Source organism: Sinocyclocheilus rhinocerous, unplaced genomic scaffold (genome assembly GCF_001515625.1).
Source record: "Sinocyclocheilus rhinocerous isolate Xijiao unplaced genomic scaffold, SAMN03320098_v1.1 scaffold223, whole genome shotgun sequence".
Lineage (NCBI taxonomy): Eukaryota > Metazoa > Chordata > Actinopteri > Cypriniformes > Cyprinidae > Sinocyclocheilus > Sinocyclocheilus rhinocerous.
Window position 1 is genome coordinate 328,645 of NW_015627230.1, and position 23,616 is coordinate 352,260.

General features: G+C 35.0%; 1 protein-coding gene across 1 annotated transcript in view; it reads right to left on the reverse strand.

Moving 5' to 3' along the window:
• The window catches only part of LOC107723072 (cadherin EGF LAG seven-pass G-type receptor 2-like), a 45,129-nt gene that overhangs the window by 16,631 nt on the left and 4,882 nt on the right, over window positions 1–23,616 (reverse strand). Inside the window, 3 exon segments of the mRNA XM_016531580.1 lie at window positions 1,730–1,952; window positions 7,958–8,249; window positions 9,077–9,438. Of these exon segments, the coding sequence (XP_016387066.1) occupies window positions 1,730–1,952; window positions 7,958–8,249; window positions 9,077–9,438 (877 nt within the window).

Consider the following 23,616-nt stretch of genomic DNA (forward strand, 5'->3'; position numbering starts at 1 on the left):
GTGTGAGTGTGAGTGTGAGTGTGAGTGTGAGTGAGTGTGAGTGTGAGTGTGTGCGTGCGTGCGTGCGTGTGTGTGTGTGTGTGCGTGCGTGTGTGGATACATCTTTAAGTCCATCATTCACATTAGCAGTCCAAACATGTCTGTGTGGATTAAACTCAGTGTTTCTGCTGTAGTAACATCAGTAGGATGTTCTCTGTGATCTTCTGCTCTCACAATCAACACTAGTACTAGAGATTGAGTTGAACAGCACTAACAAACAGCGACTATCTGCTATAGTGATGCGCGGCGACTGCAGCAGATCTTCACAGGTATCTGTCTCACATTTATAAAGTTAAAGTAGGTCAGCGAGCAGCAGCAGGAGCGAACTCGACAGCCAAAACAGACCCAATCAAACAAACGCTCACAAAACGGCAGGAAACAGACGAAAATAAAACACCTCGCTGTTATTATTACACTGCAGGTGAACATTTAACCTGAAAACACAGAGAAACTCAAACAACACCAGACGCGCTCCTCATCTGGATCAAAGCATCTGATAAACCAATACAATGCAAATGTAATGAGAGAAAAAACAAACAATTATTTTTTATGTTTATTCATGTTTTGTGACAATTTAATTTAATTTAATTTAATTTAATATGTCTGCCACCCCAATTAATACTAATAAAAACAATAATATTTCATATTAATATTATTATTATTAATAATAAAAATAAGAGTCAGAATTTTAGAGCATTAATGCTCTGTTAATATTGCACCAAATATCACTTAAATCTTAAAATCTCAGAGCGAGTGTGTGTGTGATGTGCTGGTGTATTCGTGGCTGTTACTGTGGTTTTGCCGTGGGGTTTAGCGCTGTTGACCTGGTTACTGAGGAGAATAATCACATCTCCAGAGACACACACACCCTTCATTTGTCCTTCAGCATCACCCCAACATCCTCCTTTATCTCCGGCACAGTTAATGGGGTCGTTTCATACATTTCATATCTTCCCCGAGCTCCTCTCATCACGTTCCTAGAGGTTTCATGCACCAAAAACGCCCATAATCGAGTCTCTCATGATCACTTTACACCCTCTTTCTGATCCGTACAATAAAAGACAGTCTGTTTTTGCTACTGCGCCTTGAAGACATCTATATGTAAATCATATTCGACTCAATTTTTTTAGTTCTCCTGGTGTCCTACTTCCTCCTGTTTGGTGTAAATGTGCATGATCACATGTTCATGTTTCAATTAACGCCAAGTCCATTTTGGACATTTTCAGAGAGTTTTGAGTCCTGGAAACTCACAATATGACCCTTTAAACCTTCGGAAAACATCCCTCGAAACACAAGAATCAGCACCGAGCAACCCGCGCAAAAAAGCTCTCATCAGTCCTGAACACACAGTCTATACACACGCTAAACAGATTACTGACAGAGCATTCATCAGCAAACAAGCGTGAGAGAAAGAGATAAAGAAAAGAGCAAAGCCGAGACAGAGGAGCATCCGGACATCTGTTTTCCCATTCGAGACGGACAGATCAACACGACCACACTGACGTTTTGGTATAAAAATATTTGCGACAAATAGCGCTGGATAATGTTATATAACGCTCCGAGACGAGCGGATAAAAGCTCCCGAGACACTGAGCAAACATCCAGAAGAAGGAGCTTCATTAAGTGTTATTGACTCGCTGACTAATGAACAAACACGGCTGACGGCTTCATCTCGGTGACAAATACTCACGACAGCGAGAGCGTGAAGTGGAAGCGCTGCCGGAGACCCTTGAAGGTGATGAAGGTCTGCGGAGGGAAGTTCCTGGAGCTCATGTGGCAGAAGGGCTTCTCGAAGCCTCCGGGAGGACACTCGCACCTGAAGCCGCCCACCAGCAGATTGAGACACGTCCCGCCGTTCTTACACACGCCCTCGGCACAGCGGCCCGAGCTCGACGAGATCTCGCATCGCTCACCTGCCGGACAGACAGAGTTCATCAGTTCAGTTTGAACACAGAGATACATTTTATTGGTCAAATGTTGCTTATTTACATCTCACTTCATAGAGATCTCAGTTACGTTTCATTGAAGTATCAGCTTTGTCTCAGATGTTTCTCCTGAAACAGGCCCAACTGAAGCACTAGTCATCATCCAGTGAGATTCTGATCATTTGGCGAGAAATGTTTGAGATATCAGACTTTTGACTGAGACTTTGGGATCTTGAGAAAATCTGAGCACAGTTTGAGACATAGTTGAGATGTCTTCCGAAACTCTAGAGGAGACACGAGTGAGATTAATGGGCTCTTTTTCTCAGGAGAAACATATGAGAAGCCAGAGACTTTACAAATATCAATTTAATCTCCTGGAGAAACAACTGAGACAAAAGAGATCTAGTTTAAGATGTTTGCACAGCGGCCGGATCGCAATGAAATCCTGCATTGCTCACCCGCTGGACGGAGAGAAAGAGTTTATTAGTCTAGTTTGAAACACAAACAGATTTTAATGCTCAAACGTTGCTCTTTTACATCTCACTTCATAGAGGTCTCAGTTACATTTCATTCAAGTATCAGCTTTGTCTCAGATGTTTCTCCTAAAACAGGCTCAAATGAAGCACTAGTCATCATCCAGTGAGAAGTGTTTGAGATCTCTGACTTTTGATCGAGACTTTGGGATCTTGAGCAAATCTGAGCACAGTTTGAGACAAAGTTGAGATTTTACATTTCGTTGAAATATCAGCTTTGTCTCAGATGTTTCTCCTAAAACAGGCCCAACTGAAGCACTAGTCATCATCCAGTGAGTAGTGTTTGAGATCTCTGACTTTTGATCGAGACTTTGGGATCTTGAGCAAATCTGGGCACAATTTGAGACAAAGTTGAGATTTTAAATTTCATTGAAATATCAGCTTTGTCTCAGATGTTTCTCCTGAAACAGGCCCAACTGAATCACTAGTTATCATCCAGTGAGAGTATAGAGATTATTGGTGAGAAATGTTTGAGATATCAGACTTTTGTTTGACACTTTGGGATCTTGAGCAAATCTGAGCACAGTTTGAGACATAGTTGAGATGTCTTCCGAAACTCTAGAGGAGACACGAGTGAGATTAATGGGCTCTTTTTTTCTCAGGAGAAACATATGAGAAGCCAGAGACTTTACAAATATCAATTTAATCTCCTGGAGAAACAACTGAGACAAAAGAGATCTCGTTTAAGATGTTTGCACAGCGGCCGGATCGCAATGAAATCCTGCATCGCTCACCTGCTGGACAGAGAGAAAGAGTTTATTAGTCTAGTTTGAAACACAAACAGATTTTAATGCTCAAACGCTGCTCTTTTACATCTCACTTCATAGAGGTCTCAGTTACATTTCATTCAAGTATCAGCTTTGTCTCAGATGTTTCTCCTAAAACAGGCTCAAATGAAGCACTAGTCATCATCCAGTGAGAAGTGTTTGAGATCTCTGACTTTTGATCGAGACTTTGGGATCTTGAGCAAATCTGGAGCTGGTTTAAGCTGGTTCTTAGCTGGTCATGAGCTGGTATGAGCTGGTTTGAGCTGGTTTAAGCTGATTATGAGCAGGAACTAGTTGCTTAGGACCAGCTTAGCACATGACCAGCTTAAACCAGCTCAAACCAGTAGTCATGCTTCAAAACATACCTAACCAGCATATGCTGTTTTTTTTCAACAAGGATAAGATCTCATAATGATATTAAATTCATTAAACATCACTATACACTAGAGCAACATTTTCAATCTGATCTCCATTTCATCTCATTGCTCTTGAGATACAAGATATTAAAGAGATCTCATTTGTGATTTTTCTGTCCTGTGGTGATCAGTATCACTGTTTTAAGTTTAAGTTTACATACAACAATACACTTATTCAATAACACTTCACAAACAAATTGACAAAAATGACATTAATTTAGTTTGTTTCTAATAAGAAAGCTCTCAGTTTGATCTCTATTTCATCACATTAAAACTGAGATTTCTATTTCATCACAGAAAAACTTAGATTTTTAAGAGATTTCACTTCTGAGTTTTCTTTCTTATGCTTGTGTGTGTGTGTGTGTGTGTGATTGTGAGAGAGTGTGTGTGTGTGTGTGTGTGTGTGTGTGAGAACACAAAGGCGACACTGTTCGACACACAAAAGACGATTCGTCACGCTCATCATAACGGAAACATTTGTGTGCGTGCCAGTCGCTCCATCTTCCTGTTTACACACACATTCCCTGGGTTTGCGGCCGGTTCGGCGCGTGATGAAATATTGATGCGGTGTGTGTTGGATTCTCTCAGAAGGTCTTTGATGGGAAACGAGGTCAGAGCTTTAAATACGGGCTCCACATCAAAGAGCTCATCCATATTCATACACACACTCGACATGATCCTCCGAGAAGTTCAGCGTGAACCCGACAAAACTCAAGCAACCAGCACTCACAGTCAGTTCAGGGTCAGCCTCGTTAAACCCTCATTTACAGCCATTATCAAGTGACTAATGACCCGACGCTCATGTTTAAGCTCCTTCTTCAATTCCAAGGGCAATGACGAGAAACCGGCGTCTGTCAAACGATGGTACGTCTCTGGAAAAGTAGTTTACTACCTTACAAAATACTAAGAAATGGTAGCTAGTTATCTTATTTATATTTAATTAATCATTGTATTAACATATAAATTTAACTAAATACAGTATAAAAATACAAAACAGTTTTTATGACTGAAACAAAACAATTTCACATTTTGACTCATCTTGACCAAATGTTCACACTGGCGTTACACTGGGTTCATAGTTGAGCAATGATTCAAATGAATCATATTAACGACTCACTATAATGAATCTTGAGTCAGGGTCATTCTATGGGTGTGTGACTAATAAAACTAATCAGCTTATCTAACTGAACTGAACACATTAAACAGCAGTATTCAGTGTCAAAATTAATATCATCACTAGTGAATTGTTCACATTAAGACCAGGAACATGTGTTAAAATTCAGTATTGATTCATCTTGATTGCAAAAAAACATACAGGGTTCACTGTTGAGCTATGATTCAAATCAATCATTATAAACTTTGTTTGAAGTGATTCACTACAATGAATTGTCTGGAATGGATTGTGTGATTATTGTCTCACTCATTGTGGTCATAATTCAGCCCTACTTACAGCATAAAATACATTATCACTGCTGATTGTGATTCATGAGCTGAAGCTCATCGTCACATCAGTTCAGCGTCTGCTGAGATCACATCAATTATTAACACAGCTTTTACTCCGCATGTCTCTCTCTCTCTCTCCAGCAGCAGTATGAATGATTCATCTTATCAAAATGAACAGATCTCACGAGAGATGAGATGAGATGAGTCACAAACATGTTAAATAACACTCATGTTCAACACACACACACACACACACACACACTCACTCACTCACTCACTCACTCACTCACTCACACACACACACTCACTCACTCACACACACTCAGTCACTCACTCACACCACACACACACACACAGAGGAGGAGCAGCTGGCAGGACAGCAGGAGCCAGAAACTGACAGAACCAGAGAGAGAGACAGTTCATAGTGCTTTTAATACACTCCAGTCCTCTACAAACACGCACTGAAGCTCCTACACACCTGCACACACCTACACAACACTCTTACGTGAAGCGGCCCACACACACACACACAGAGCGCAGATCTTATGTAATCATAACATGTGGGCTGCGACACACATCATCTTAAACAAGCTGTGCAACACACTTCATCTATTATATTACATTCAGAGCGAATCTCAGGTGCTGATGACTTCTGTGAACCGCATTCATAAGACGATTGCCAGAAGACATACATGTTCTTTCACAAATCTCACCTACATCAGATCAGAGATGATTCAAATCACAGAACCACCTCTGATCTCTGACTTGAGAGCATTTTAAAGCACATGGCTCATCATCTCATTCACATTTACATCTGTTCATTTAGCAGGCACTTTTACCCAAAGTGACGCACAAACGAGGAACATCACAGATCATTTATCAGACAGGAGCTAACAAGATTTGCAATGCTCAGCTCTACTCATCACATCTCCTCTCACCTCACCGCATCACATCTCATTTGATCTTTTCTCTGACTGTCTCCATTTTTTCTGAACATCACATCTCTAATCATGTCATGCAATCTTGCTTCATGCCTCATCACATCTCATCATAATATCTCAATTCTGTTTATCACCGCTCATTTCTGACAATCACATCTTTTCTTTGGTTAATCTCAAGTCAGTATGCCTCATCATCTCATCCCTGATCATAACAGCTCATCTTATTATCACATCTCATCTCTGATCATCTCCCATCGGATTATCATCTCTCATCTCTGATTGTAACATCTCATCCCTGACCATCACGTTGCATCTGATTATCACATCCCATCTCAGATCACATCTCATGTGATTATCACATCCCATCTCTGATCATAACCTCTCTTATACGATTAGCATTTTTCATCTCTGAATGTAACATCTTATCTCTGACAATCACATTGCATGTGATCATCACATCTCATCTCCTCCTCTCATCTTACCTCATCACATTTCATCTGATTATCACATCTCACCCCTCATCAATAATATCTCATTTCTGATCTTCTTATTTTATCACATAATATCTTACCTAATCTATTTGTTCAGAAAATCATAACACTGTAAAATCGTAACATCACATCTCTGACCATAACATTGCATTTAATTATCACATCTCATCTGATTATCATATGGCATCTCTGATTGTAACATCTCATCTCTGATCATCTTTTCTCACTTCATTAAGTCTTACCTCATCACATCTCATCTCTCATAACATCTCAATTCTGTTTATCACCGCTAATTTCTGACAATCACATCTTATCTTTGGTTATCCTACTTAATGTCAAGTCATCATTATGCCTCATCATCTCATCCATGATCATAACATCTGGTCTGATTATCACATCTCATCTCTGATCATCTCCCATCGGATTATCATCTCTCATCTCTGATTGTAACATCTCATCACTAACCATCACATTGCATCTGATTATCACATCCCATCTCAGATCACATCTCATGTGATTATCACATCCCATCTCTGATCATAACCTCTCTTATACGATTAGCATTTTTCATCTCTGAATGTAACATCTTATCTCTGACCATCACATTGCATTTGATTATCACATCTCATCCCTAATCATATCTCATCTCTTATCATCTCATTTTACCTCATAACATCTTACATCATCACATTTCATCTGATTATCACATCACGTCCTTCATCAATAATATCTCATTTCTGATCATCTCATAATATTTTACCTAATCCATTTCATCAAATAATCTAATCTCACCAGATTATCACATCTAATCCCTGATCACATCTCATCTCAGATCATTTTATCTTACCTCATAACGTCTCGCAACATCACATTTCATCTGATTATCACATCTCATCCCTCATCAATAACATCCCATTTCTGATAATCTCATAATATTTTACCTAATCCATTTGATCTGAAAATCATAACATTGTAAAATCGTAACATCTCATCTCTGACCATCACACTGCATCTGATCATAACATCTCAGATCATCAGATTATATATATACCGTTCATAACATCATCACATCTCATCTCTGACTCATCTCTGGAGATCTCACTGTCACGTCATCTCGTATCATCTACTATTCTCTGTGATTATCGAGTGTTTTGCAAACCCTCAAAGGGGTCGTGAGCTGAACTCAGTTCTGAGAGAAACTGTGCCGTCTGAATACGTGACTGGAATCTAAAGCCGTTTCTCTTCATAATGTTCTGAGCACCAGAGCAATCAAAACACACCTGCAGGGGCTTCTCGACCTCCACAAAATACTTCATAAACATGACTCCTCATAAACTCTTTATATATGAATATGAGAGAGGGATGTGGGCGTGTTTGTGTGTGGAGGCTCCGCCCCTCTCACCTGTGTAGTCGTGGAGACACTGGCAGGTGAAGCCTCCCTCGTGGCTGCGGCAGACGCCGTGAGCGCCGCAGGGTTTGGAGTAGCACAGGTCGATTTCCGTCTCGCAGTAGTCGCCCGTGAAGCCGAGCGGACAGCGGCAGCGCAGCCCGGCGATCGGGTGGATCGGCCGGAACAGGATGGTGTCGGACGCCACGAACGGCGCCAGGCTGTCGAACTTCAGCACGGATACGCACTTCATGTAGTTCTCGCACGGCTCGCGCAGGCAGATGTTGTCGTCGAACGGGAGCACCTCCTGCAAAAAAACAACAACTTAGGGGTGTACAGGTACACAAACATGACGGTTCGATACGAAGCTCGGTTTTGACGTCACGGTTCGGTATGGTTTCAGTGCAGCAGGAGGAAAAAGCTAAACATAACTTGCTTTTTTTAAAATTAAACAATGGTTTACTGAACAAATTGCTCTTTCTTTAAATAAATTCAATTGGAATTTGTATTTTCTTAGGGATACAAATCTACCTCAGCTTCTCTGAACTACAGGGAGCACTTTTACATTACTATACGGTTACAATAAACAACAGAGCCCAAACTTAAATTCAATTACTATTTGTGACCCTGGAGCACAAAACCAGTCATAAGGGTCATTTTTTCGAAGTTGAGATGTATACATCATCTGAAAGCTGAATAATGAGCTTTCCATTGACGTATGGTTTGTTAGGATAGGACAATATTTGGCCGAGATACAACTATTAGAAAATCTGGAATCTGAGGGTGCAAAAAAATCTAAATATTGAGAAAATCATCTTTAAAGTTGTTCAAATGAAGTTCTTAGCAATGCATATTACTAATCAAAAATTAAGTTTTGATATATTTACGGTAGGACATTTACAAAATATCTTCATGGAACATGATCTTTACTTAATATCCTAATGATTTTTGGCATAAAAGAAAAATGTATAATTTTGACCCATACAATGTATTGTTGGCTATTGCTACAAATATACCCCAGCGACTTAACACTGCTTTTGTGCTGCAGGGACACAAATAGGGTAACTTCCAAAGTAACCTTCCCAGCACACTGTAGATGAAAATGCGGGATATTTTCTCAACATGCCACCGTACCTGCGAGGAGATCTGCGCCAGCAGGCTGCGGTTCAGATACAGACGCTCCTGCAGCTCCTCCGACCCCAAGAACTCCACGCGACCTCCGCCGCTGACCCCGTGACCCGGGGCCGCCACCGACAGGCTGACGTTCAGGATGCCGGCGCTGACGTCTGTGTCGTCCTGGATGTTGAAGACCACCACGTCTTCACGGGACGCCGAGAGAACGCGGGCCACGCCCTCCAGGAACTGAGCCAATAGGAGCGAGAGGAAGCGCTCCTGCGACGTGTCGGCCAATCGCAGCGTGATGCTGTTGGAGAGCATCTCGTCCGTGATGATGGTGACCTGCAGCAGACACTGAGCCGACACCGAGTGAACGCCATCTACAGGGACACAGAGGAACGAACAATCACTGAATCACTGCAACCATACTAACTTAAAGGAAAAGGTCACAGAAAGAATGTTTTTCTTACAATTACTCAGATTATTGTGATGGTTCACTTAAATGAATCGGTTCAGTTGGATGGTTCACTTAAGCGAATCAGTTCTTTCGCATGTTTCACGTAAATAAATCAATTAATTTGAATGGATGAATTGGTTTTTTGGGATAGTTCACTTATGTGAATCAGTTAATTTAGATGGTTCACTTACATGGATCGGCTCATTTGGAAGATTTACCAAAATGAACTGTGTTGAATGAATTGGTTGTTTTGGTTAGTTCACTTATGTGAATCAGTTCATTTAGATGGTTCACTTACATGAATTGGCCCATTTGGATGATTTATAAAAAATGTATTGTTCAATTGCATGATTCACTTGAATTTTAATGAATGAGTTTATTAACTTGAATGGATGAATTGTTTCTTTGGGATAGTTCACTTATATGAATCATTTCTTTTAGATGGATCACTTACATAAATTGGCTTATTTGGATGATTCACTTAAGCGAATCAGTTCTTTCGCATGTTTCACGTAAATAAATCAATTAACTTGAATGTATGAATTGGTTCTTTGGATAGTTCACTTATGTGAATCAGTTCATTTAGATGGTTCACTTACATGAATTGGCTTATTTGGATGATTCACTTAAGTGAATCAGTTCTTTCGCATGTTTCACGTAAATAAATCAATTAACTTGAATGGATGAATTGTTTCTTTGGGATAGTTCACTTATGTGAATCATTTCATTTAAATGGTTCACTAAAAAGAATTGGCTCATTTGGATGATTCACTTAAGTGAATCAGTTCTTTCGCATGTTTCACTTAAATAGAAAAAAAAAAACTTGCTACATGTTCTGTGTTAGGCTAACCGAGACTTGTTATAGCACTTGCATTTTATTGCTCTTTTGTTGATTTTAATTGTTTCCATTGTCCTCATTTGTAAGTCGCTTTGGATAAAAACATCTGCCAAATGACTAAATGTAAATGTAAATAAATCAATTAATTTGAATTGATGAATTGGTTCTTTGGGATAGTTCACTTATGTGAATCAGTTCATTTAGATGGTTCACTTAAAATGAATCGGTTCATTTGGATGATTCACTTAAGTGACTCCGTTCTTTCGCATGTTTCTCTTAAATAAATCAATTAATTTGAATGGATGAATTGGTTCTTTAGGATAGTTCACTTATGTGAATCCGTTTATTTAAGTGGTTTACTAAAATGAATTGGCTCATTTGTATGATTTACCAAAATAAATTGTGTTAAATGAATTGGTTCTTTTGGATAGTTCACTTATGTGAATCATTTCTTTTAGATGGTTCACTTAAATTAATCGGTTCCGTTGGTTGGTTCACTTAAGTCAATCAGTTCTTTCGCATGTTTCACGTGAATAAATCAATTAATTTGAACGGTTCACTTAAATTAATTGGTTTATTTTGATTGTTTACTTATCTGAATCAGTTCATTTAGATGGTTCACTTAAATGAATTGGCTCATTTGGATGATTTACCAAAATAATTTGTTCAATTGCATGGTTCACTTACGTTTTTTTGAGTGAATCTTCCAAATGAATGGGTTCTTTTAAGTGAACAGACCAAATGAACAAATTCATTTAAAGTGAACCATCCAATGTTCAGATTCATTTCAAACTAACCATCTAAATGAATGAATTCATTTAAGTAAATCGTCCACACGAACAGATTTTAGTGAATAGCCCAAATGAACAGATTCATTTCAGTGAATCATCCAAATGAACAGATTTCTGTGAATCACCCAAATTAATTCATTTATTTGAGTGAACCATCCAAATGAAGGGATTCATTAAAGTGAACCATTCAAATGAACCGATTCATTTAAGTGAACGGAGTTAAACTAAACAATTCATTTAAGTGAACCATCCACACAAATCCATTAATATGGATTATTCACTTAAATAAAAATCCCTTCATTTGGTTGGTTCACTTAAATGAATCTGTTAATTTAAATGGTTGACTTAAACTGGTTAATTTAGATGATTCACTTAAATAAATCCATTCATTTGGACAAAAGAACTGGTTCATAAACAATTGACTGATTCAGTCATTGTGCTTCAGTGTTGTTAGCTACTAGTTTGACTGTACTTGAACTCATTTAAATGCTGAATATCTTGTCGTTTGACTAACTTCCCATCACGGTTTTGGCTCTAACGAGCAGCGTTTCCTTCAGCACAATCTAGCAGTGATCGCTAATTGACCGAACACTCATCCAATCCACGGGATGCAAATAAACAGCATTAATCCTCCGCTCCGAGCGCCTGCCAATAAACATCTGATCCGGGTCCAGGACAGCAGTCCAAACACAGAGAAAGAAATGCTGGGAACCACTTACAACATCAACTCGAACGCTACACTACACTAACAAACAAACACGTTCATCAGACACAGATTAGGCGATTAATGCATGCATTCTTCAAATCATGACAGTGTTTCAGTTTCACCTGATAAAGCTGACATATTTAGACTTCTTTTACCTCAACATCAAATCAGTGTTATTTTAGTATGATTCTTAATATTTGTGTCCCTGCAGCACAAAAGCAGTGTTAAGTCGCTGGGGTATATTTGTAGCAATAGCCAACAATACATTGTATGGGTCAAAATTATACATTTTTCTTTTATGCCAAAAATCATTAGGATATTAAGTAAAGATCATGTTCCATGAAGATATTTTGTAAATCTCCTACCGTAAATATATCAAAACTTAATTTATGAGTAGTAATATGCATTGCTAAGAACTTCATTTGAACAACTTTAAAGATGATTTTCTCAATATTTAGATTTTTTTGCACCCTCAGATTCCAGATTTTTCAAATAGCATAAATCTCAATTTCACAAAATTTGACCCTTATGGTTTTGACTGGTTTTGTGCTCCAGGGTCACATATAATAGAATTTTTATTTTTTCAATTCTCATTTTAATTTTAGCTTTAGTAATTTTACTTTAAAAAAACAATTTGTTGTTTATTTTAATATTTCTATTTAGCTTTAAATGATTTTTACGTCACTTTTAGATTTAGTCATTTTAGTACTTCAAGTTAAAGATATTTAATTTCAGTTAACATTTCTAACTCAGAATTAATTTTTTTCTAACTATGTTTTTAAAGTTTTCTAGGTTTTCATCTAAAATTCATATTTTTTTCTTTCAGCTTTCAGTTTATGAAAATGATTTTTAATAGTTTTAGGTAACAACAACAACAATAAAATAAAATTAGTATATTTAAATATGTAAATAATAGTCAATAACGAACTGGAAAATTTGACCTTTATTTTATTTATATTTTTTACTTAACATATTTACTCCTGACCTCAGGTTTGTGTACAGTATATTTTGATCATGTATATTAAGTTAGCTTATGACCCAAGTCTGGAGACTCGAGAGGTTGACTGATATGAATAAAACAAACTCAAACGACAGACTCTTGATAATAACAGCCTGTCAGAGCAGTCACACGCCTCCAATCAAAACCTGAGCTCAAACCAGCCGATGACGATAATAAAGCAGCTTCACTTTTAGCACACAATAATGCAGATTCACTGTTTTACAGCCGATACAAAAAGCCTGAGAAACGACTTGAGTTTAACCTACATACAAACAAGCAAGACACGTGAACATGTGACATACAACACACAGACACACACGCTCTAAACCACCCTCACTCCGACTGTTCATTTCAATCAGCTGGCTTATTTGGACTTGCACTTAAATTAATCCATTCATTTGGACAGCTCACTTATAAAGAATCGGTTCATTTGTATGGTTCACTTAAATTGGTTCATTTATGTTCGGTTCACTTAAATTAATCCATTCATTTGGACTGTTCACTTGTAAAGAATCGGTTCATTTGTATGGTTCACTTAAATTGGTTCATTTATGTTCGGTTCACTTAAATGATTTGGTTAATTTGTAAAATTCACTAAAATGAATCTGTTCATTTGGACTGCTCACTTATAAAGAATCGGTTAATTTGTATGGTTCACTTAAATTGGTTCATTTATGTTCGGTTCACTTAAGTGAATAGGTTAATATGGACTGTTCACTTGTAAAGAATCGGTTAATTTGTATGGTTCACTTAAATTGGTTAATTTATGTTCGGTTCACTTAAATGAATTGGTTAATTTGGACTGTTCACTTGTAAAGAATCGGTTCATTTGAATGTTTCACTTAAATTGGTTCATTTATGTTCGGTTCACTTAAATGAATTGGTTAATTTGTAAAATTCACTTAAATGAATCTGTTCATTTGGACTGTTCACTTGTAATGAATCTGACTGTTCATTTTGATGGTTCATTACGTGAATCGTTTCATTTGCATGGTGCATTTAAGCTTGGTTCATTTAAATCAGTTGGTTAATTCGTACAGTCCACTTAAACTGATCAAGGGTGCGACCATAGTTAGCTAACGATGCTTTTGAGAAACACACCCGTTTGGGTGGTTCACTTAGTTCATTTAGACATTTCCCTGAAATGAATCCATTCACTTGGAATGTTCACTTATAATGAATCGTTCATTCTGATGGTTCACTTAAGTGAATTGGTTCATTTGCATGGTTCACTTAAATGAATCGGTTAATTCATACAGTTCACTTAAACTGATCAAGAGTGCGTTTCCCAAAAGCATCTATGCAACTGGTTGCAATTTCTGTCGTTACCAATAGAGTTCAATGGAACTTAATTAGCTAACGATGCTTTTGGGAAACGCACTCTTATTGGGACGGTTCACTTAAAAGAATCTATTCTTCTGGACTGTTCTCTTACAATGAATCAGTTCAATTGAATGGTTCACTTAAATGAATCAGCTAAGTTGGACAGCTCATTTTAAACAAACTGGTTCATATCGATGATTTTTCAAAACAAATCCGAGCGAATGAATGAATCGTTCACTCGCATGATTTGATGAATCATTTGTGCATGGTTCACTTAAATCAGTTTATTCAGATGGATAATTACACAAACATGATGTCTTCACTTCATGATCAGCGTTCACTCCAATGTACAAATCTCCAATATGTGACTGATTAGGAAAGCCGCCCACTGTTTGATGGACAGGTGAAGCAGCCAATCACAGCTCAGACATGAAGGCAGTGATGAGTTCATCATGACATCAGTCTGAACCCGTCTGCGTTTCACTCTCACATTCTTTCAAACTCAATAGAAATGTGAGATGTGCAATCTCCCCGAGCAGCAGGTGAAACCTGAGGAGAAACCGGCACTGGAGGCTCCCACAATGCACTGCAGCGGCTGAGCACTGTAATCAAGCCGTCAAGAGGCCAATCACTGCCAGTGAGTGTGTGTGTGTGTGAGTGTGTGTGAGTGAGTGTGTGTGTGTGTGTGTGCAAGTAACTCTTCGCTTGCTGCAAAATGTTTGCAAAATGTTGCTGCAAGCAAACATAACACGTGATGAAGACGAGGCTGGGTTTGGCAGTGCTAATCTGTAGTGACAGGGTTGCTAATGATGAGAGAGACTGCTGCTAACACTCATTAACCACAAGAATGAGTGAGTGTGTGAGTGTGTGTGTGTGTGTGTGTGTGTGTCGCTCTGATTGCAGGACACACACACACAGATATCAGATATATATTCAGCATCATCCTGTATCATAAATGACTAAATCATCCTCTCATCATCAGCCTGGTGAAAAACTCCCAGAATTGCTGTGGAGCCGCAGATCTGCAGTGTTTGAGTGGAGGTCGATCTGTGACCTACATCTGAGGATGAGTCCGCCGCTCTTCATCACTCACACCGCTTTCTCTTTCTGTTCAGACTTTGCCTGCTGTCTCACACCGTTTTCAGTTTAGAACAGATAGATAGATAGATTTTGTTATTCGTGTTATCAGATTCATTTTCACTCTGTTAGCATCTATAATCAACTCTAGGTATCTAAAAACATTAATCACATTCATCCTGTTGCTATGGTAACAATATTCCAGCTCTTAAGTTGCCACGGACCAATCAGAGGCTCTCAGACACACCCACTTCCATTAAACCACCTGCATATTCATCAGCGTGTGTGTGTGTGTGTGTGTGTGACATATGAGGACATAAATTTGTATAATGACATGGGTATGACAGGTATTACAAGGAGAAGGTGACTTATGAGGACATTACCCCATGTTCCCATTTATAAATCATACAGAGTGAGTTTTTTTTAGAAAGTAAAAATGCACAAAGTTTCCTGTGAGGGGTAGGTATGCCTGCAGGTTGTTTTGTATCGTGTGCATCAGGTTCAGTGCGTGTTTGCTCTTCAGATGATCATGTTTCCAGCATCTGTTTGGCAGATTATGAGATGCTGATGTGTCTTTCCCTGCCACACAGTAAATAGCAGTAAAGCCTTCGCCGAAGAAACACTGAGATGGGATTTGTGTTCATGAGCGTTCACATACAGATGCTTTTACATATTCAGTGTTTATGTCTTTCAGTGTTCAGTGTTCTTCTGCTCTCTCTGTTAAATGTTCAAAGTCACTATGAATTCAGACAGCTTTCCCAAACTTTCTTAAAAGTAAGTGGCTGCTTGTGTTTCTGAGGTGTGTTTGTGTAACTGAAGTCATCTGCTTTCTCTATAGGACACTTCTGAAAGGAACACGCTGTCTTCAAGTTCTCGTAGATGTTGTTTTTAGTTATCAGGCACTTTAGAAGAAGTTTATTCGGTTAATGTTTTAAGTGTTGTCTTCAAGTCCTGCTAAGAAGTTGCTTTATGAGCTTGAAGTCGTAATAATAATAATTATAATAATAGCTATCATCATAACTATGACTAAAACTATGACGATAGCGATATTAGTCTCCACACCAACAGATAAAAACAGCAGGATGCAAAAAAAGCAGGCTGCATTCTGATTGGCTGTCAAAGTTTTTATCGTTCATCAGCTTGAAAAAAATCTATTTCTAATATAAAATCATTCGTCTGTACTGTTTTCGTTATAAGTGTGGTGTGGATTTCACTATTCTCCTAAAGTTAGAGCGATTATTAAAACTGTATGGTTATATAGTTGTATTAGTATAATTATCGTTATAGTTATTAGTAGTATAGTTAATGTTTTAGTTGTGGTGTGGATTTCACTATTCTCCTTTAGAGCGATTATTAAAACTGTATGGTTAAATATATATATATATATATATATAGTAATTGTTATAGTGTTTAGTACAGTTAACGTTATAGTAGTGGTGTGGCCTTTGTCATTCTCTTAGAGCGATTATTGAAACTGTATGGTTATAGTTATTGTTACAGTTATTTTTATTATTATAGTTTCATTATAGTTAATGTTTAGGTAAAATTGTGTTGATTATTAAAGCTGTTTCATACATTTATTGCTATTATAGTCATTATCATTGTTATAGTTACTATTATAATGTTATAGTTGTGGTGTGGATATCACTATTTTATAGCGATTATAAAAACTATATCACGAAAGTACTCTCTTAGAGTTTGAGTAGTTATTAAAACTGTTATGGTTATTAGTTATCATTATAGTTATAGTTATCATTATAATTATTTCAGTTATCGCTATTACTATAGTTATTGTTATAGTAGTTATTAATTATCGTTATAGTTATCATTATAATTATTTCAGTTATCGCTATTACTATAGTTATTGTTATAGTAGTTATTAATTATCGTTATAGTTATCATTATAATTATTTCAGTTATCGCTATTACTATAGTTATTGTTATAGTAGTTATTAATTATCGTTATAGTTATCATTATAATTATTTCAGTTATCGCTATTACTATAGTTATTGTTATAGTAGTTATTAATTATCGTTATAGTTATCATTATAATTATTTCAGTTATCGCTATTACTATAGTTATTGTTATAGTAGTTATTAATTATCGTTATAGTTATCATTATAATTATTTCAGTTATCGCTATTACTATAGTTATTGTTACAGTAGTTATTCATTATGGTTATCGTTATCATTATAATTATTTCAGTTATCACTATTACTATAGTTATCGTTATAGTAGTTATTAATTATCGTTATCGTTATCATTATAATTATTTCAGCTATCGCTATTACTATAGTTATCGTTATAGTAGTTATTAATTATCGTTATCGTTATCATTATAATTATTTCAGCTATCGCTATTACTATAGTTATCGTTATAGTAGTTATTAATTATCGTTATCGTTATCATTATAATTATTTCAGCTATCGCTATTACTATAGTTATCGTTATAGTAGTTATTAATTATCGTTATCGTTATCATTATAATTATTTCAGCTATCGCTATTACTATAGTTATCGTTATAGTAGTTATTAATTATCGTTATCGTTATCATTATAATTATTTCAGCTATCGCTATTACTATAGTTATCGTTATAGTAGTTATTAATTATCGTTATCGTTATCATTATAATTATTTCAGCTATCGCTATTACTATAGTTATCGTTATAGTAGTTATTAATTATCGTTATCGTTATCATTATAATTATTTCAGCTATCGCTATTACTATAGTTATCGTTATAGTAGTTATTAATTATCGTTATCGTTATCATTATAATTATTTCAGCTATCGCTATTACTATAGTTATCGTTATAGTAGTTATTAATTATCGTTATCGTTATCATTATAATTATTTCAGCTATCGCTATTACTATAGTTATCGTTATAGTAGTTATTAATTATCGTTATCGTTATCATTATAATTATTTCAGCTATCGCTATTACTATAGTTATCGTTATAGTAGTTATTAATTATCGTTATCGTTATCATTATAATTATTTCAGCTATCGCTATTACTATAGTTATCGTTATAGTAGTTATTAATTATCGTTATCGTTATCATTATAATTATTTCAGCTATCGCTATTACTATAGTTATCGTTATAGTAGTTATTAATTATCGTTATCGTTATCATTATAATTATTTCAGCTATCGCTATTACTATAGTTATCGTTATAGTAGTTATTAATTATCGTTATCGTTATCATTATAATTATTTCAGCTATCGCTATTACTATAGTTATCGTTATAGTAGTTATTAATTATCGTTATCGTTATCATTATAATTATTTCAGCTATCGCTATTACTATAGTTATCGTTATAGTAGTTATTAATTATCGTTATCGTTATCATTATAATTATTTCAGCTATCGCTATTACTATAGTTATCGTTATAGTAGTTATTAATTATCGTTATCGTTATCATTATAATTATTTCAGCTATCGCTATTACTATAGTTATCGTTATAGTAGTTATTAATTATCGTTATCGTTATCATTATAATTATTTCAGCTATCGCTATTACTATAGTTATCGTTATAGTAGTTATTAATTATCGTTATCGTTATCATTATAATTATTTCAGCTATCGCTATTACTATAGTTATCGTTATAGTAGTTATTAATTATCGTTATCGTTATCATTATAATTATTTCAGCTATCGCTATTACTATAGTTATCGTTATAGTAGTTATTAATTATCGTTATCGTTATCATTATAATTATTTCAGCTATCGCTATTACTATAGTTATCGTTATAGTAGTTATTAATTATCGTTATCGTTATCATTATAATTATTTCAGCTATCGCTATTACTATAGTTATCGTTATAGTAGTTATTAATTATCGTTATCGTTATCATTATAATTATTTCAGCTATCGCTATTACTATAGTTATCGTTATAGTAGTTATTAATTATCGTTATCGTTATCATTATAATTATTTCAGCTATCGCTATTACTATAGTTATCGTTATAGTAGTTATTAATTATCGTTATCGTTATCATTATAATTATTTCAGCTATCGCTATTACTATAGTTATCGTTATAGTAGTTATTAATTATCGTTATCGTTATCATTATAATTATTTCAGCTATCGCTATTACTATAGTTATCGTTATAGTAGTTATTAATTATCGTTATCGTTATCATTATAATTATTTCAGCTATCGCTATTACTATAGTTATCGTTATAGTAGTTATTAATTATCGTTATCGTTATCATTATAATTATTTCAGCTATCGCTATTACTATAGTTATCGTTATAGTAGTTATTAATTATCGTTATCGTTATCATTATAATTATTTCAGCTATCGCTATTACTATAGTTATCGTTATAGTAGTTATTAATTATCGTTATCGTTATCATTATAATTATTTCAGCTATCGCTATTACTATAGTTATCGTTATAGTAGTTATTAATTATCGTTATCGTTATCATTATAATTATTTCAGCTATCGCTATTACTATAGTTATCGTTATAGTAGTTATTAATTATCGTTATCGTTATCATTATAATTATTTCAGCTATCGCTATTACTATAGTTATCGTTATAGTAGTTATTAATTATCGTTATCGTTATCATTATAATTATTTCAGCTATCGCTATTACTATAGTTATCGTTATAGTAGTTATTAATTATCGTTATCGTTATCATTATAATTATTTCAGCTATCGCTATTACTATAGTTATCGTTATAGTAGTTATTAATTATCGTTATCGTTATCATTATAATTATTTCAGCTATCGCTATTACTATAGTTATCGTTATAGTAGTTATTAATTATCGTTATCGTTATCATTATAATTATTTCAGCTATCGCTATTACTATAGTTATCGTTATAGTAGTTATTAATTATCGTTATCGTTATCATTATAATTATTTCAGCTATCGCTATTACTATAGTTATCGTTATAGTAGTTATTAATTATCGTTATCGTTATCATTATAATTATTTCAGCTATCGCTATTACTATAGTTATCGTTATAGTAGTTATTAATTATCGTTATCGTTATCATTATAATTATTTCAGCTATCGCTATTACTATAGTTATCGTTATAGTAGTTATTAATTATCGTTATCGTTATCATTATAATTATTTCAGCTATCGCTATTACTATAGTTATCGTTATAGTAGTTATTAATTATCGTTATCGTTATCATTATAATTATTTCAGCTATCGCTATTACTATAGTTATCGTTATAGTAGTTATTAATTATCGTTATCGTTATCATTATAATTATTTCAGCTATCGCTATTACTATAGTTATCGTTATAGTAGTTATTAATTATCGTTATCGTTATCATTATAATTATTTCAGCTATCGCTATTACTATAGTTATCGTTATAGTAGTTATTAATTATCGTTATCGTTATCATTATAATTATTTCAGCTATCGCTATTACTATAGTTATCGTTATAGTAGTTATTAATTATCGTTATCGTTATCATTATAATTATTTCAGCTATCGCTATTACTATAGTTATCGTTATAGTAGTTATTAATTATCGTTATCGTTATCATTATAATTATTTCAGCTATCGCTATTACTATAGTTATCGTTATAGTAGTTATTAATTATCGTTATCGTTATCATTATAATTATTTCAGCTATCGCTATTACTATAGTTATCGTTATAGTAGTTATTAATTATCGTTATCGTTATCATTATAATTATTTCAGCTATCGCTATTACTATAGTTATCGTTATAGTAGTTATTAATTATCGTTATCGTTATCATTATAATTATTTCAGCTATCGCTATTACTATAGTTATCGTTATAGTAGTTATTAATTATCGTTATCGTTATCATTATAATTATTTCAGCTATCGCTATTACTATAGTTATCGTTATAGTAGTTATTAATTATCGTTATAGTTATCATTATAGTTATTTTTATCATTATAATTATTTCAGTTATCGTTATAGTAGTTAATAATTATCGTTATAGCTATCATTATAGTTATTGTTATCATTATAATTATTTCAGTTATCGTTATAGTAGTTAATAATTATCGTTATAGCTATCATTATAGTTATTGTTATCATTATAATTATTTCAGTTATCGTTATAGTAGTTAATAATTATCGTTATAGCTATCATTATAGTTATTGTTATCATTATAATTATTTCAGTTATCGTTATAGTAGTTAATAATTATCGTTATAGCTATCATTATAGTTATTGTTATCATTATAATTATTTCAGTTATCGCTATTACTATAGTTATCGTTATAGTTATTAATTATCGTTGTACTCTAGTTATCGTTATAGTTATCATTAGTTATTGGTATCATAATTATTTTAGTTTTAATTTCATCATTATATTTGTCATTATCGTTATCATTATTATTATTTTAGTTATCGTTAGTTTTATAGTTAACATTATAGTTATTTTAATTATAGCTGTAGTTATCATTATAGGTATAGTTATCATTATAATTATTTTAGATATAATTATATCATTATAGTTATTGTAACAGTTATTTTAATTAATGTTGTAGGCATCATTATAGTTATTGTTTGTTACTGTAGTTGTTTGTGGTGTGTAACTTTAGTCGAATGAATGGCTTTATTTGGCTATTAATTGATCACTACTGTGTTTCCTGGTATCGTGGTTGCTGTGGTATGAGCGTTTAGCGTGTTGCAGTGTGTTTTCGGCGGTCAGGCTGGTTTCGGTCTCTCGTCTGTGTGTTGAGTGTGTTTCTGAGGTCATCAGTCAGAACTTCACCTCCTCGTGTTCACCTTCACTCTCTCTCTCTCTCTCTGCTGTTGTGTGTGTGTCTCTCGCCCCTCCTCCATGTCTTTCAGTGTCTTTTCTCTTGCGTGTGAATAATGCCGCTGAGAAATGCTTTTGTGAAGCGCTGAGTCGCGTCTTCTTGTTTCCTGTTCAAACTGAAGCAGTCAGACGTCAGTTCTCTGACCAGCACTGCAAACACACAAGTGATGCTGGATCTGTGCTGCTTCGGTCCGTGTGTAACAGCAGGGAAATGTGTTGCGTAGGAGGCGCGAGTGTGTGTGTGATTTCTCTGGATGGCTGTGAGTGGCTCTGAGCTCTTGATTTGAGAAGATGTTTGTGAGCAGAGACTCAGACTGTCCTGATACTGACTGATTCAGTCCTGATGAACACATCTGTCCTGCTGCTGCTGCTGCTGAGAGTGGAATGGATTTGTGCCGTGTGATTGGCTGATGAGGCAGAATTAGCCCCGCCCCCTGCTGAGCACGCTCTGTTCCAGTCTGAGCTCAGGTGGAGGAAACACTCGTTTAGTTCCCATGACAACACACACTAACACTCACTCGTATGTGTATGTACACACACACACTCACTATCGCTCACACACTCACAAATACAAACTCACTATTGCACTCACTAGTGTTGGGTAAGTTACTCAAAAAAAGTAATTCACTACAAAGTACTAATTACTTCTTTAAAATTGCAATTTGATTAACTGAAAAATTACATAAGTATTATTTGTATACACTCGCAATATCAACAAAACTTTTTTTTTTGGTTTTGTAAAATAAAGGAAACAAATAGGGTGCGCTTTCTGCATTCTCAGTCTCCGCGAATATCTTCCTGAAACAAGTCACTAAAATGAGCGAAAATGACATGAGAAATATATCTAAAGAAAGCTTGAAGTGTCTATTTTTTAAATGAAGTAAGTCATGTCGAAAACAAATATTCTCTGATAAAATAATCCGTATGAAACCAACGCGAGGTACAGTCTTTCCCGTCTGAGCTCAGCTGTAATGTGAGCATGCCATCTCGCACTATAAGATAATCATCCACGCGAAACCAAGCTTGAGACGCACGAACATGTTAAAGTCCACATCACCTCTGTAAACAAAGAAAGATTCAAGTTCATCTCGGCTACTTTTCATTTTTGGAAGAAGACACGCTGTGAGGAATAAGCCTTGAATTTACCTCAGAAGAAGAATGCGATGCGACGCGGCTTGATCCAGCGGAGGATCTCATTCTGAGTCATTTATACTTATATTAGTGTTACTGTGACATAAACTTGTACACATTCACTTGTTGAACTTTTCCCAAACTATAATGCCAGACTAAAATATGTGAAATCGAGTGCAACATTTTGAAATATGATAGGCAACCTTTCATAGCATTTAATGTTGTAGGACTCGTCTGCATTTTAGCTCGCAATCTCCGGTGGTTTATTAAAGGACATACTGACGCGCAAAACATGATTTTTACTTCATATTTTTAAAACTGCATTTGTAACTTAAGTAACGTACTTTTGTTGACATTAGTAACTGTAATCAAATTACATAAATTTAAAATGTAACGCATTACTTTACTGCGTTACCAGGAAAA